At 36.7% G+C, this 13,805-nt stretch overlaps 1 protein-coding gene across 1 annotated transcript in view; it reads right to left on the reverse strand.

Annotated features, from left to right (window-relative positions):
• Positions 1-13,805, reverse strand: part of DCC (DCC netrin 1 receptor) — a 753,976-nt gene that overhangs the window by 89,909 nt on the left and 650,262 nt on the right. Inside the window, exon 21 of the mRNA XM_047086216.1 lies at positions 10,347-10,379. Within this exon, the coding sequence (XP_046942172.1) occupies positions 10,347-10,379 (33 nt within the window). The remainder of the gene's footprint in view (positions 1-10,346; positions 10,380-13,805) is intronic.

Genomic DNA, 13,805 nt, shown 5'->3' on the forward strand with positions numbered 1-13,805 from the left:
TAGTAATACCATAATACTAGGAGACTTCAACACCCCATTCACAGCAACGGACAGATAATCTAAAAAAAGTCAACAAGGAAACAATGGCTTTGAATGACACACTGGACCAGATGGACTTAACAGTATATTCAGAACATTTCATCCTAAAGCAGTGGAATATAGATTCTTCTCCAGTGCACATGGAATGTTCTCCAGAATAGACCACATACTGGGACACAAATCAGCCCTCAGCAAGTACAAAAAGATCAAGATCATACCATGCATATTTTCGAGACCACAATGCTATGAAACTCAAAATCAACTACAAGAAAAAATTTGGAAAGGTAACAAATACTTGGAGACTGAAGAACATCCTACTAAAGAATGAATGGTCTAACTAAGAAGTTAAAGAGGAAATTAAAAGTATATAGAAGCTAATGAAAATGATAAATAATACCATAACCCAAAACCTCTGGGACGCAGCAAAGGTGGTCGTAAGAGGAAAGTATACAGCAATCCAGGCCTTCCTAAAGAAGGAAGAAAGATCTCAGATACAAAACCTAACCTTATGCCTTAAAGAGTTGGAAAAAGAACAGCAAATAAAACCCAAAAACAGCATAAGACAGGAAATAATAAAGATTAGAGTAGAAATTAATGCTATCGAAACCAAAAAAAAAAAAAAAACAAAAAACATCAGTAGAACAGATTAATTAAACCAGAAGCTGGTTCTTTGAAAGAATTAACAAAATTGATAAACAACCAGCCAGTTTTATCAAAAAGAAAAAGGAAAGGACCCAAATAAATAAAACCAAGAAGGAAAGAGGAGAGATCACAACCAACACAGCAGAAATAAAAACAATAATAAGAGAATATTATGAGCAATTATATGCCAATAAAATGGGCATTCTAGAAGAAATGGACAAATTCCTAGAAACATATACACTACCAAAACTGAAACAGGAAGAAATAAAGAATTTGAACAGACCCATAACCAGGAAGGAAATCAAATTAGTAATCAAAAATCTCCCAAAAAACAAGAGTCCAGTGCCAGATGGCTTTCCAGGGGAATTCTACCAAACATTTAAGGAAGAGTTAGCACCTATTCTCCTGAAGCTGTTCCAAAAAATAGAAATGAAAGGAAAACTTCTGAACTCTTTCTATGAAGCCAGCATTACCTTGATTCCAAAACCAGACAGAGACCCTACTAAAAAGGAGAACTATAGACCAATTTCCCTGATGAACATGGATGCAAAAACCCTCAACAAGATATTAGCCCACCAGATCCAACAATACATTAAAAAAATTATTCACCACGACCAAGTGGGATTTATACCTGGTACACAGGGCTTGTTCAATATCTGCAAAACAATTAACATGATTCATCACATCAATAAAAGAAAGGATAAGAACCATATGATACTCTCAATAGATGCAGAGAAAGCATTTGACAACATATAGCATCCTTTCTTGATAAAAACCCTCAAGAAAGTAGGGATAGAAGGATCATATCTCAAAATCATAAAAGCCATATATGAACAACCCAAAGCTAATACCATCTTCATTGGGGAAGAAATGAGAGCTTTCCCCCTAAGGTCAGAAATAAGACAGGGACGTCCACTTTCACCACTGTTATTCAACATTGTATTGGAAGTCTTAGCCTCTGCAATCAGACAGCACAAAGAAATAAAAGGCATCCGAATTGTCCAGGAGGAGGTCAAACTTTCACTCTTCACAGATGACATGATACTCTATATGGAAAACCCTAAAGATTCCACCAAAAAACTCCTAGAACTGATTCATGAATTCAGCAAATTTGCAGGATATAAAATCAACGCACAAAAATCGGTTGCATTCCTATACACCAACAATGAAGCAACAGAAAGAGAAATCAAGGAATCAATCCCATTTATAGTTGCACCAAAAACCATAAAATACCTAGGAAAAAATCTAACCAAAGAGGTGGAAAAATCTATACACTGAAAACTATTGAAAGCTTCTGAAAGAAATTGAAGAAGACACACACAAAACAATGGGAAAAGATTCCATGCTCCTGGATAGGAAGAACAAATATTGTTAAAATGTCAATACTACCCAAAGCAATCTACATATTCAATGCAATCCCTATCAAAATAACACCAGCATTCTTCACAGACCTTGAACAAATAATCCTAAAATTTGTATGCAACCAGAAAAGACCCCGAATAGCCAAAGCAATCTTGAAAAAGAAAACCAAAGCAGGAGGCATCACAATCCCGGACTTCAAACTATACTACAAAGCTGTAATCATCAAGACAGTATGGTACTGGCACAAGAACAGACATTCAGATCAATGAATGGAATACAAACCCCAAAATGGACCTACAAACATATGGCCAACTAATCTTTGACAAAGCAGGAAAGAATATCCAATGGAATAAAGACAGTCTCTTCAGCAAGTGGTGCTGGGAAAACTGGACAGCGACATGCAGAAGAATGAAGCTGGACCACTTTCTTACACCATACACAGAAATAAACTCAAAATGGATGAAAGACCTAAATGTAAGACAGGAAGCCATCAAAACCCTGGAGGAGAAAGCAGGCAAAACCTCTTTGATCTTGGCTGCAACAACTTCTTACTCAACACATCTCTGGAGGCAAGGGAAACAAAAGCAAAAATGAACTACTAGGACCTCATCAAAATAAAAAGCTTCTGCACAGCGAAGGAAACAATCAGCAAAACTAAAAGGCAACCGACAATGGGAGAAAATATTTGCAAATGATATAGCAGATAAAGGGTTAGTATTCAAAATCTGTAAAGAACTTATCAAACTCAACACATACAAAACAGATAATTCAGTGAAGAAATGGGCAAAAGACATGATTAGACCCTTCTCCAAAGAAGACATCCGAATGGCAAACTGACACATGAAAAAATGCTCAACATCACTCATCATCAGGGAAATACAAATCAAAACCCCCATGAGACACGACCTTACACCTGTCAGAATGGCTAACATGAACAACTCAGGCAATGACAGATGTTGGCAAGGATGCAGAGAAAGAGGATCTCTTTTGCATTGTTGGTGGGAATGCAAGCTGGTGCAGCCACTCTGGAAAACAGTATGGAAGTTCCTCAAAAAACTAAAAATAGAACTACCCTAAGAGCCAGCAATTGCACTACTAGGTATTTATCCAAGGGATACAGGTGTGCTGTTTTGAAGGGGTATATGCACCCCAATGTTTATAGCAGTGCTATCAAGAATAGCCAAAGTATGGAAAGAACTCAAATGTCCACTGACGGATGAATGGATAAAGATGTGGTATATATATACAATGGAGTATTACTCGACAATCAAAAAGAATGAAATCTTGCCATTTGCAACTATGTGGATGGAACTGGAGGGTATTAGACTAAGTGAAATTAGTCAGAGAAAGACAAATATCATATGACTTCACTCATATGAGGACTTTAAGAGACAAAACAGATGAACGTAAGTGAAGGGAAACAAAAATAATATAAAAACAGAGAGGGGGACAAAGCATAAGAGATTCATAAATATGGAGAACAAACAGAAGGTTACTGGAGGAGGTGTGGGGGGGGATGGGCTAAATGGGTAAGGGGTATTAAGGAATCTACTCCTGAAATCATTGTTGCACTATATGCTAACTAATTTGGATGTAAATTTAAAAATAAAATTAAAAAAAATCTTTCAATGGACAATAACTATCAAGTATGAAAAGATACCTAATAAACCTAAATTACTTTGCTAAAAAAAAAAAAAGACAAAGGATGAGGACCTGACTCGCTAGAGAAAGGAGAAAGTCTTGCTAAAGGTAAGAGGATGGTACCAGTTAGCAAACAGAGTTGGAAAAATGCACCTTTCCCAGAGTGATTTGTGCATTTTTGCTAATTGGCTGTGGCATATGTGGAGGGATGTACTAGTTGTGAAGCTAGAAAAGGGCGGTTGGTGTCAGGCAGCCAGAGTCTGGATGTCAAAAAACTGACTTTATTTCATAAGCATCAGTGAGCCATCTGAGTTTTGGGAAGAGAATTGAGGAGGCAGAGTCCAAGACTAACAGAAGTGGGCAAAAAATAAAGCCAGGAGCCTGGTATTTGGCTAATGTCTATAGCAAAGAAGGACATTCAGCAATGAAGTGAGTCTTACAAGAAGAACTTGTTTAAGAAATCGTTTTGAGGGCTTGTTAACAAACATGTCCATCTTTTGGGTCTGAGAAACTTAGAGTTATGCCATGAATCACATCAATTCTTAAGAGTACTGAGTATGTGTTTTCTTTTGGAGTTACCTACTGAAACATAAAAGCTCTTGAGAGGTTGATTTAGGCAGCTACTTGACTGCTTGCTGGGAACATGAGAAGCACCTCAACACTTTATCAAAAGCTCACTACTCATTTCTCACCCCTACTTTTACACCAGAATCATAATTTCTAGAATTGCAAAATTTGGACCTGAGAAAAGCACAGGTGAGAATAGCTCTTTCAAGAGGGTGTAGCAAGCAATTGAATAATACAGTAGTCGAAACTACACACAATAATAAGGTAAAAAGAGGTTATAATTTTCAATTAAATAGCTCCCATCAAAAGGTGCTAAAGGCTTCAATTTTTTAAATGGCACCCTGGCTGCTGTAATCCAAACCCTGCAAAGTCTGGATTACATTAACTAAATTCCAAGCTTGACTAGACTGCCTTGAAAACCCTACTTCCTTGAAATTGGAAACAATTAATGTTCTGTTTATTCATGATATTAAACCTACTGAGGTGTAAAATGGCAGGTGTAGTGTTAAGTACTTTGCCTGAATACCCTACTGAGGAAAGACAAAGAACTTTCAACTAGGTGAATGTATGGTGATGCCATTTAGGCTTCACTTTTTGGATAACAGAGTAGGAACCAATTAACTCACTGCATTTCCAGAAATTATACAGTGGTTAAGAGCAGAGACTCTAGATTTAGTTAACCTGGGTATATATCTTAGCCTAACCACTTACCTACTGTGAGTGTTTTATGGCAAGTTTTAGCATCTCGGTGTCTCATTTTCTACATCTGGAATGTTATGAGGATAAAATATGATAGTACATGGACAGTGCACAGATACCTACTGGTATCAATCATTCTTCTAAATGTGAATTTAGAAGAATGTGAAGTGCTACACTGTGTGAATATGCTATGCTTGGGTATTTTATCCCAATACCAATCTTAAAGTTCAATCATCTGAAATCATGGAAGAAAATAAAAGATAACTTGGGCTAAAGTCATCATTTCACAGGTGAGGATGCTGAGAGATGTCAGTCACATGCCCAAAGTCACACAGGAGGTCACAGTGGCAAGATGGTACTAGAATTTGAGGTATCTGATCCCATTCTTGGAGCACACACTAAGTGCTGATGGGAAAGCCAGAGCTTTATCTGCCATTACCACAATTCAGAGGAGAATAATTCTCCCTCCTGGTGGGAGGACAGTACTCAGCACCTGGATCTATAAACTGGCCTATGAATTTCCGCCTCCTTTGTAGATGTGGTGTTTTAGATCACCTCTCTGCAGGCTACGGAGAGTGAAAAGACACTTGAGAGTGCTCAAAGCAAGCATTTTCTTCCTGATTCATCTCAGCAATGACACAGATCATTTCATGAAGAGTCCTACTCTCTTTAATGTACTGTGACATGGCCCTAGCACCTCAAAATGTCCCAATGGGCAGACAGGGAAACAACGCATGACATTGTAAACATTTGTAGTCATGCTAAGAATGATCACTTTTTACACATAGACACCTCAAGGTGGAGAACAATATTTAGGGGTTAAACAAATATAAGGATGTAAAAACAACCCTTTAAGATTAGAAGTTTGATCTGATAATCACTTCTGAGAATTGGTCATATTTTATAGTTACAGCTACCCTCCATTGCAACCCCAAGCAGAGGCTTTTATAAATGTTTCCAGGAGAAGCTCTAAATGGTTTAAGCTCATTATAGAAAATCAAAGAGCCAAATTTTTCATACACAGAGCAATAGCCTATAGTGGACAGGCTACACTCTGGGAGACAGAGAGAAATGTGTTGGGGTCCAATACTGCCCACAACTGCCTTCTGCCTCCTCCTCTGAAAAACTGGGGAGATAATCTGTGGGAGTGGAAGAACAGCTTTCTTTTTGAAAGTGGATGCTGTGAAGTTCATTGTGCCCCCCACCCCAGTGCCCCAGATTCATATGCTGAATTCCTAACATCCAACGTTAACCTTTATGGAAGCAACTAAGGCTAAATGAGGTCACAAGGGTAGGGCGTTGTTGTTCTGTTGGGAAGAGACAGGAGAGAGCTGGCCCTCCCTCTGCCCTGAGAGGACATGGCAAGCAGGCACCTGTCTGCAAGCCAGGAAGAGAGCTCTCACCAGAAACCAAACTGCCGGACCTTGATCTGGGACTTCCAACCTCCAGAACTGTGTGAAACAGATTTGTGTTGTTTAATCCACCCAGTCTGTTGCATTTGGTATTAGCAGCCTGAGCTGACTAAGACAGTGGAATTAGTACCATCCCTGTGTTTCCTGAGATAAAGGACTGTCAGTATCACATAGTTAGTGCTGTGACATCCCACTAACAAGATGACCCCAGACTGAAAGCTGCTTTATGCTTTGTTCTTTGTGGACTATTCACAGAGATGGGGAAAGGGAAGCTGATGTTGGTGAGATATCCATACACAAACTTTAGATACAGCAACCTTATTGACATATGTTGAACACATGGTGTGGGGTTGTGAATATATACATATTCAGGATGAACATACTCTGTGGTTAAGAACAGGGTTTGAATCATGGCCTTGCTACTTACTAGCTGTGTGTCTATGGGCGAGCACTTAAGCTCTGAGCTTCAGCTTCTTCTTGCTAAAGTGGGAACAATAGTTGTACCTCACAGTATTGCAGGGAGGGTTAAATGAAAATTCTCAGAACAGTGACTGGTGGTAGAGCTTCACGAGAGTTCGTTTTATCCTCACAATGGTCCACATACACACAAACACATTCACAGGGTTCTTACAAAAATATGAAATATAAAAAAAAGGAAAAAAATAAATCACAGCATTTCTATGCCCTCTGCACTCACTTCACATAGCCCATAGAATTTCCCTATCCTACCTGACCTTCCTAAATATTAAACTCTGTGGTTAATCTGTAAAATCTCATGATTACCTTCAAACTTATTGGCCACTTGTGCTTGGAAGAGACTAGAGGAAAAAATTAGGATGTGTAATAAGAGATAAGGGGCTGCAAAAACGGGGAGTTACAGAGTAGGCTTAGATTAGAGGGATAAGAAAATGCTAGATATAATCATTTTATAACTACACGAGCTAAAAAAAAGAGTTCCATATAAATTGTAAATTGAAATTTCATTTTCAAACTACTGCTATTACTCAGAAGAAAATATTTTCCTCAAATCACAGCTGATTCAAATAAATAACTGAATTTTTGTTTTCACATTTATGCACTGCAAGGCGTACATTAGACTCCAAGAAAAAGTAACTGTGACAGAAGTCTGCAAAGATACTTCATTAAACTAAATCAAAACTTTTCTTATTCTCTCTCCCATAAGTCAAATTTGACCCCATGCTTTTCCATTTAGGATTCATGTTTGTAAGTAACTCTGACCCAAGGTGTTGAATTTCCTCTCAACAGAAATTCAGCTCCTGCCATAGATGTTACTGTGGCATCACTTCACCATGGGAAGGAACAAGTGGGTCTGACAGTGGGCACAATAAAACATATTAAACTGATGTGCTTTGTGCTGAGAGTGGGAACATTCAGAACAGCTTTCTCCTCTTTCATCAATCTTTGAAGAATCTTCAACCTTGGTTATTTTTCTTCTATGTGGTCATGGACTCAGAAGACTAATTTTGTTTACAAAGAAATTTTGATGGCCAGTAAATTTCATATGCTTTCTTTGTAAGAATTTAAAGATCTTACTTATAACCACTAAATTATATGCTGTCAGTTCCTCTCAATTTTACAAGTGATTTGAGTTTGATGTAAAATTTAGAACAGTCTGAACAACTCTATAACAGCTGTGATTGAATAAGGCATCAAGTAGCATAATATGTGGCAGAATCTTTCTAAGTAGCATTAGATGAAGAAAAAGAACAATTGCCCAAATATGTTAATAGACTCAACCACTGGCAATAATTCTTGGGAATTCCTTTTTTCCCCTGATAATGGATTTGATTTCATTATTGATATGACAATCTGAGAAAAATCCATGGAAAGTATGTAGTCAGAGATACTGGGGAATCATTTATTCTGTTTTCTTTTATAAAAGGACCAGTTTACAAAATATTTTTTGGTAGCTTAAAATAATATTAAACAGGGGCGCCTGGGTGGCTCAGTGGGTTAAGCATCCGACTTCGGCTCAGGTCATGATCTCGCTATCCGTGAGCTCAAGCCCCACGTCGGGCTCTGTGCTGACAGCTCAGAGCCTGGAGCCTGTTTCAGATTCTGTGTCTCCCTCTCTCTCTGACCCTCCCCCATTCATGCTATGTCTCCCTGTCTCAAAAACAAACGTTAAAAAAAATTTAAAAAATAGTATTAAACAAAGCAGTTAAGTGAAAAATAACAGCAAAATCCATTTATTAGAAAACTTAGGCATGTCATCACCCAAGTTTCTAACAATGTAAGATTTCATCTGGTTCACTTACTTAAAAATTTTTTGGAGGGCGCCTGGGTGGCTCAGTCGGTTAAGCGTCCAGCTTCGGCTTAGGTCATATCTCATGGTTAGGCTCGTGAGTTTGAGCACTGCATCAGGCTCTGTGCTGACAGCTCAGAGCCTGGAGCCTGCTTTGGATTCTGTATCTCCCTCTCTCTCTGCTCCTCCCCCACTTGTTCTCTCTCTCTCTCAAATATAAACATTAAATTTTTTTTTAAATTTTGGGGTGTTTTCTGTCTCTCTATTTTTCTAAATATAATTTTAAAAATTAGGAATTATCTGCCTATTTATTTTATAAAACCGCTTCTGCTAATCAATTATTCCAGCTTTGGATCTGGCCAGCACTAATATTTAATTTACCTGAGTAAATGTATGCTAACTGATCAGTGTTCATCATTAGTAGTTTACAAATATTACCATTTAGTAGATATTGATCTTTCAAAAATATTCTAAGTGGAAATAAGCAGAAGTAAGTTTAGGTGATTAATGGAAATGTTAACTCGGGGTAGACATTTTTATATATTGCTTCATTTTTATTACTCCATGTGTGTAATGTCCAGAGCCATGTTCTTTGAAGCAGAGGCATGGTGGGAAGACTCAGAAGAGAGAAACCTGAAGACCGAATCATGAAATAAAATACTACTATGTGGACAATCTTATGTTAGTGTTAACATTCAGATGCTCAATACGCAAACATTAAAAAGCATTCTTGTCGAAAGAATGTTTTCCTCCAATCTTAGGAGATGGTGCCTTCTGAGACATGATGCCTGCATGCAGGTTCTGCTGACAGTAGACATCCAAAGCAAGACACAGAATATACAAACTGTAGACTCTAAGCCAGGAAATACTAACATCACTGACAACCAGTTGCAAAAACTTCTAAACTCCTCCTTTCTTTAAAGAATATAACATGCTAAAGAAAATACAACACATAAACTATTCTTGTTCTCCTCTAGAATTCTACTAATTACCTTTGGGGTAAAAACAATGGAAACTTAATTTATCAGTCTGAAAATCATGGTAATAGCAAATTCATATCTACCTGGGAATTGATGGATAACTCTTATTTATCTCCATTTTCCTTTGTGTAAAAACCATGCCTGTTTCTCTACATGAATCAGCTTTTAGCAAAAGAATGGAAGGAGAATAAAATACTCTGAATCAAACCAGCATCTGATTCATGGAATGAAAGCTTTCTGACTTCAAAAAGAACAATAGTAATGCTCTAAGAAAGTTGTCCTAACTTTGTTTTTATTTATTAAATGAAGCTTACCGTAGAGAAAAAGCTCACATGATTTATGGTTTTTCTCTGTAGAGCTACAGAACTTTAATCCATAGCTCATGAAAGGGTGTAAGAGCAGCTTGAAAATTATGCTGAGCTTAATTATACTTAATGTGAATTATTCAGAAGTGCAGACAGAGACTAAAAATTTATTTCATACAAAGAAGCTTGACATTTTAATTGGTCCTTCAGAATAGAGACAAAACAATTTCCTCTCAAGAAAATTTACATCTTCCCCAACAGACCTGCAGCTTCAGCCAAACAGAACTTCATTAACAAGATTAATTATCACGCCAGTGTCTGCTTCATCAGGTGTATGGCCCAGGTGATAAAAGGAATACAAAATAATGACTGACATTCCTAACAGATAGAATTGATTCAAGGAGAGAAAGGATGACAGATTGAGCCACCATACCTTGGTCATTAGCCATTTTGTCAGGGTGTTCTACTGCGGGGGAGAAAGAAATATTATTAGACATTGACACTTCCTAGCAAGAAAGCTGACACTTCAAATCAACAGTTTTGTTAGCAAGTTTTCGTATCAAGGCCAAAGCCCTGTTGAAATAAAGTTGATAAGGAACCATGGTTGATGTGATTATTTCTATTAAATAGTAGAGGAAAAAAAATGAAAACACTGGTTTTGCTAGGCGTGTTCTTAAAAATATGTGATTTGTTTTATTCCTCTACACCTCAACTCAAGAATGATTATCATGTGAGCTTAATTAAAATACAATACATACAAAAAATGCATGCAATTACCAAATACTTATCACCCATATGTTTTAAATAAGCTAAAGAAGCTATTTTTCGTCTTCAATTTTTTTTCAACAAGAGAACTTAACTAATTTCCACATGGATGGAGTAAAATAACAGAATATAATAAATATGTTTTAATCTAAATGATTTGATAAGTTTTTAGACCTTGTGGAGAAAACTTCTACTGCTCACAACTTCTGGCACATTATGAATACCGTTCTTGAAAATGATTTTTTTTCAATTTAAAAATATCCCTAATTTTTTTAAGGTGGCTTCTTTTCCATTAATAAAAGATAACTGTGTAGGAGGTAAGTCCATGGTATCATTACTTTAATAAAATTGTGATGTGACATTTTGACCAATGTTGATCATTGTCAGTTTCCATCAATTAGAATTATTTCCCCTATCCTGGAGTTTCTTTGAGCTTCCAGTCTTCTGGGTTTATTGAGCTCAACTGTACTAAAACTTGACATGTGGGCTACTACCCTTGCTCTTTGCTTCTTTATATGTCTCAGTTAAACTCACACAGAGAGAAATACGATAGTGTTCCTAGGGCAGCAACCTATAACCCAAGCACCCTAGTTCTCTCATTCTGGGTAGCTAGCAGTCTCCAGCAATTCCATCATCGTTGCTTGAAAAATAACTTAAAGCAAATATCTTAGAAGTGGTGGCCCTTCCTTTCCTGACTGACGGTACACAAATCATTGACCAAAAGAAAATATAGAATGGAAATACTTAAAAGCCCCTTTCAGATGAATAGGGTTTATGAACGTCACATCATAGAAGGACAAATTCCTAAACTTAGTTACAAATTTCTATCACTTTTAAAATAATTTCCTTTCTTTTATTTAAAATTAATATATAGACAAATTCTATGAAAAAAGGATAGACCGAGAAACGTATCTTAATCTGTAGTAGACTTTGAACGCTGAATGACTCTTTGGAAAATGGCATACACACAAGAGTGCTTACTATATTAAGATTCTACCAGCTTTAAATAAATTTTATAAATGTCATTGTAGCTCCTCAAGATTTAACAAACATTTTTTTTAATTCACCAGGTTGTCTAACCTAATCTTTCCTAGTCTAATCATTACAACTTAATTTTTTTCTTAATTTTCTCTCCCATTTCCCATTAAAGACTAATAACCTCTAAGGATACATTTTATTATAGTATTAGGAGACTGTTGATGAAAAGTGCTTTCGATAGGCAACTGCATTATCTAGTTCATAGAGAGGGATAGGATTTTTACCGAGATCCTAATGTAGTTTTTGAGACACGACACTATGTTGTAGGAAGTGCCACACCAGGTCTCTGGTAAGAATGAGGAGGGATATGTCAGGATCATATGTGACCACGCAATCCAGAAAGGGTGAAAGTTTGGCATCCAGAACAGGACACACTTGAGACACTACCCTAGTCAGCATCTCATATTTAGGGGACATATGTTTGGGATAACATCAATAAAAGGGGAAAAAAACAATTTCATCCCATTTTCTTCATTTCTCCCCTTTGTCTTACATATGTATTATCTAGTTTAAGGAAATTTTTATCAAGTGACAAGTAAATATATGTTATGGGCAACAATGTCATCCTATTCTTATCTTCTGGATTTGTTTTACTTTTAGTAATTTGGATTGGATATAACTTGAGAAATTTGAATGTCTCAAGAAAAAATATCAACTAGAGTATTTCCCAACAATGATAAAATATATCCTAATAGTTACCTTTTATTAAAGACAAATAATGGCTTAACAGTGTCATAATTTGTATCTTGACTTTTTATTTGCCCCTGTCATTTTCAAGAAAACCATGTATTTTGTCAAAAATAATTTGTAGACTAAAACTTTTTTGTATTCTGGTATGGAACTTTCAGTTCTATATCCTTAGATGGGAAAGATGCTCACTTCAGTATGATGATTAGGGATGCCCAGAGAATAGACCATACTTTAGTGCTGTTTCATTGCCAAAGACTCTGCTTTTTTGTGTGTAGGTGACTCCACCTCTTCACAGAATCCCACTTTGGTCTGTTTTGGCAGAAGCATCCTGTCTTCCTATTTCTTGACAGGCCAACATGGAGAAGCTTAGTTTACTGGAGAGGACAACACATGTGATAGACAGAGATTGACATGCATCTTGTACCTCTTCCAAGGGTTTAACAGGGTATGGGTATCCTAATGGAGAGTATTTGGGGAAGCAAGAGGTATAACTGCAGAGTCCTATGTGGTTAGAGAATCAAGTTCAAGGTTCTTTTAATTAACATTCCAAAGAAACAGTCAGATGTACCACATACATGCATGTACACAAGGGTATTATAATTTAATCCCTTTTTAATTATAAATGCCATTTTCTTTAACCAGTGATTACTGATTGAGTTTCCTATACCTCTCTTGCTGGTGGCTAAAACCAAAGACAAAACTCTAGTCTCTCATAGGAAATGCTACTGTCATTGCAAAGCCTGTGTATGAAAGAATGAAGTTTGTAGATACCTGCCTGGGGCATGATTTGCAATGAAACACTTGCCTGTTACCCAGTAGACTACTGAGAGCTTTCTCAGCTTCAGGACAACATGTGAGCCTTTCTTGCTGTCAAACAAAGTTACATTCTGATGAACAGAGACCTTATGTTTTGAAGCAGCTTTGGAAACTAAAAATCTTAAATCAGAGAGCAGAAGTATGATTTGACGTCTTTAGGATAGATTTGGTTCATTGTGGCTTTAAATCTCTTATGAGTAATTTATTTGATGTTGAATATTTGTCATTGTAACATGTAGGATACATGCATGTACAATGTCAATTATTGATAAAGATAGGCAAGATCCATATTTCTAAATAATTTAGAATGCAATCAGGACACCTAAACCTTAGTTTACTATGTGACCAAGATTTGTTTTAAAATCGAATTGACTATTAATTGAGCATGACCTATTGAGGACAGACAATATTAAACATCCAAATCAAGATATTAGAAATAATGCTTGTGGACAATTATAACAAATTCCTGAATTTGTTCTCAGTTCTGAACATCATTTCATAGATGAGTTTAAGGCACTTAAGGTAAATGGTACCAAATGAGATACAGAGTTCATTAAATAATCTACAGGACGGTTATCAGTGT

This window comes from Lynx rufus, unplaced genomic scaffold (assembly GCF_022079265.1).
Source record: "Lynx rufus isolate CCGP_SWC_20201006 ecotype Redwood Valley unplaced genomic scaffold, mLynRuf1.p SCAF_20, whole genome shotgun sequence".
NCBI lineage: Eukaryota > Metazoa > Chordata > Mammalia > Carnivora > Felidae > Lynx > Lynx rufus.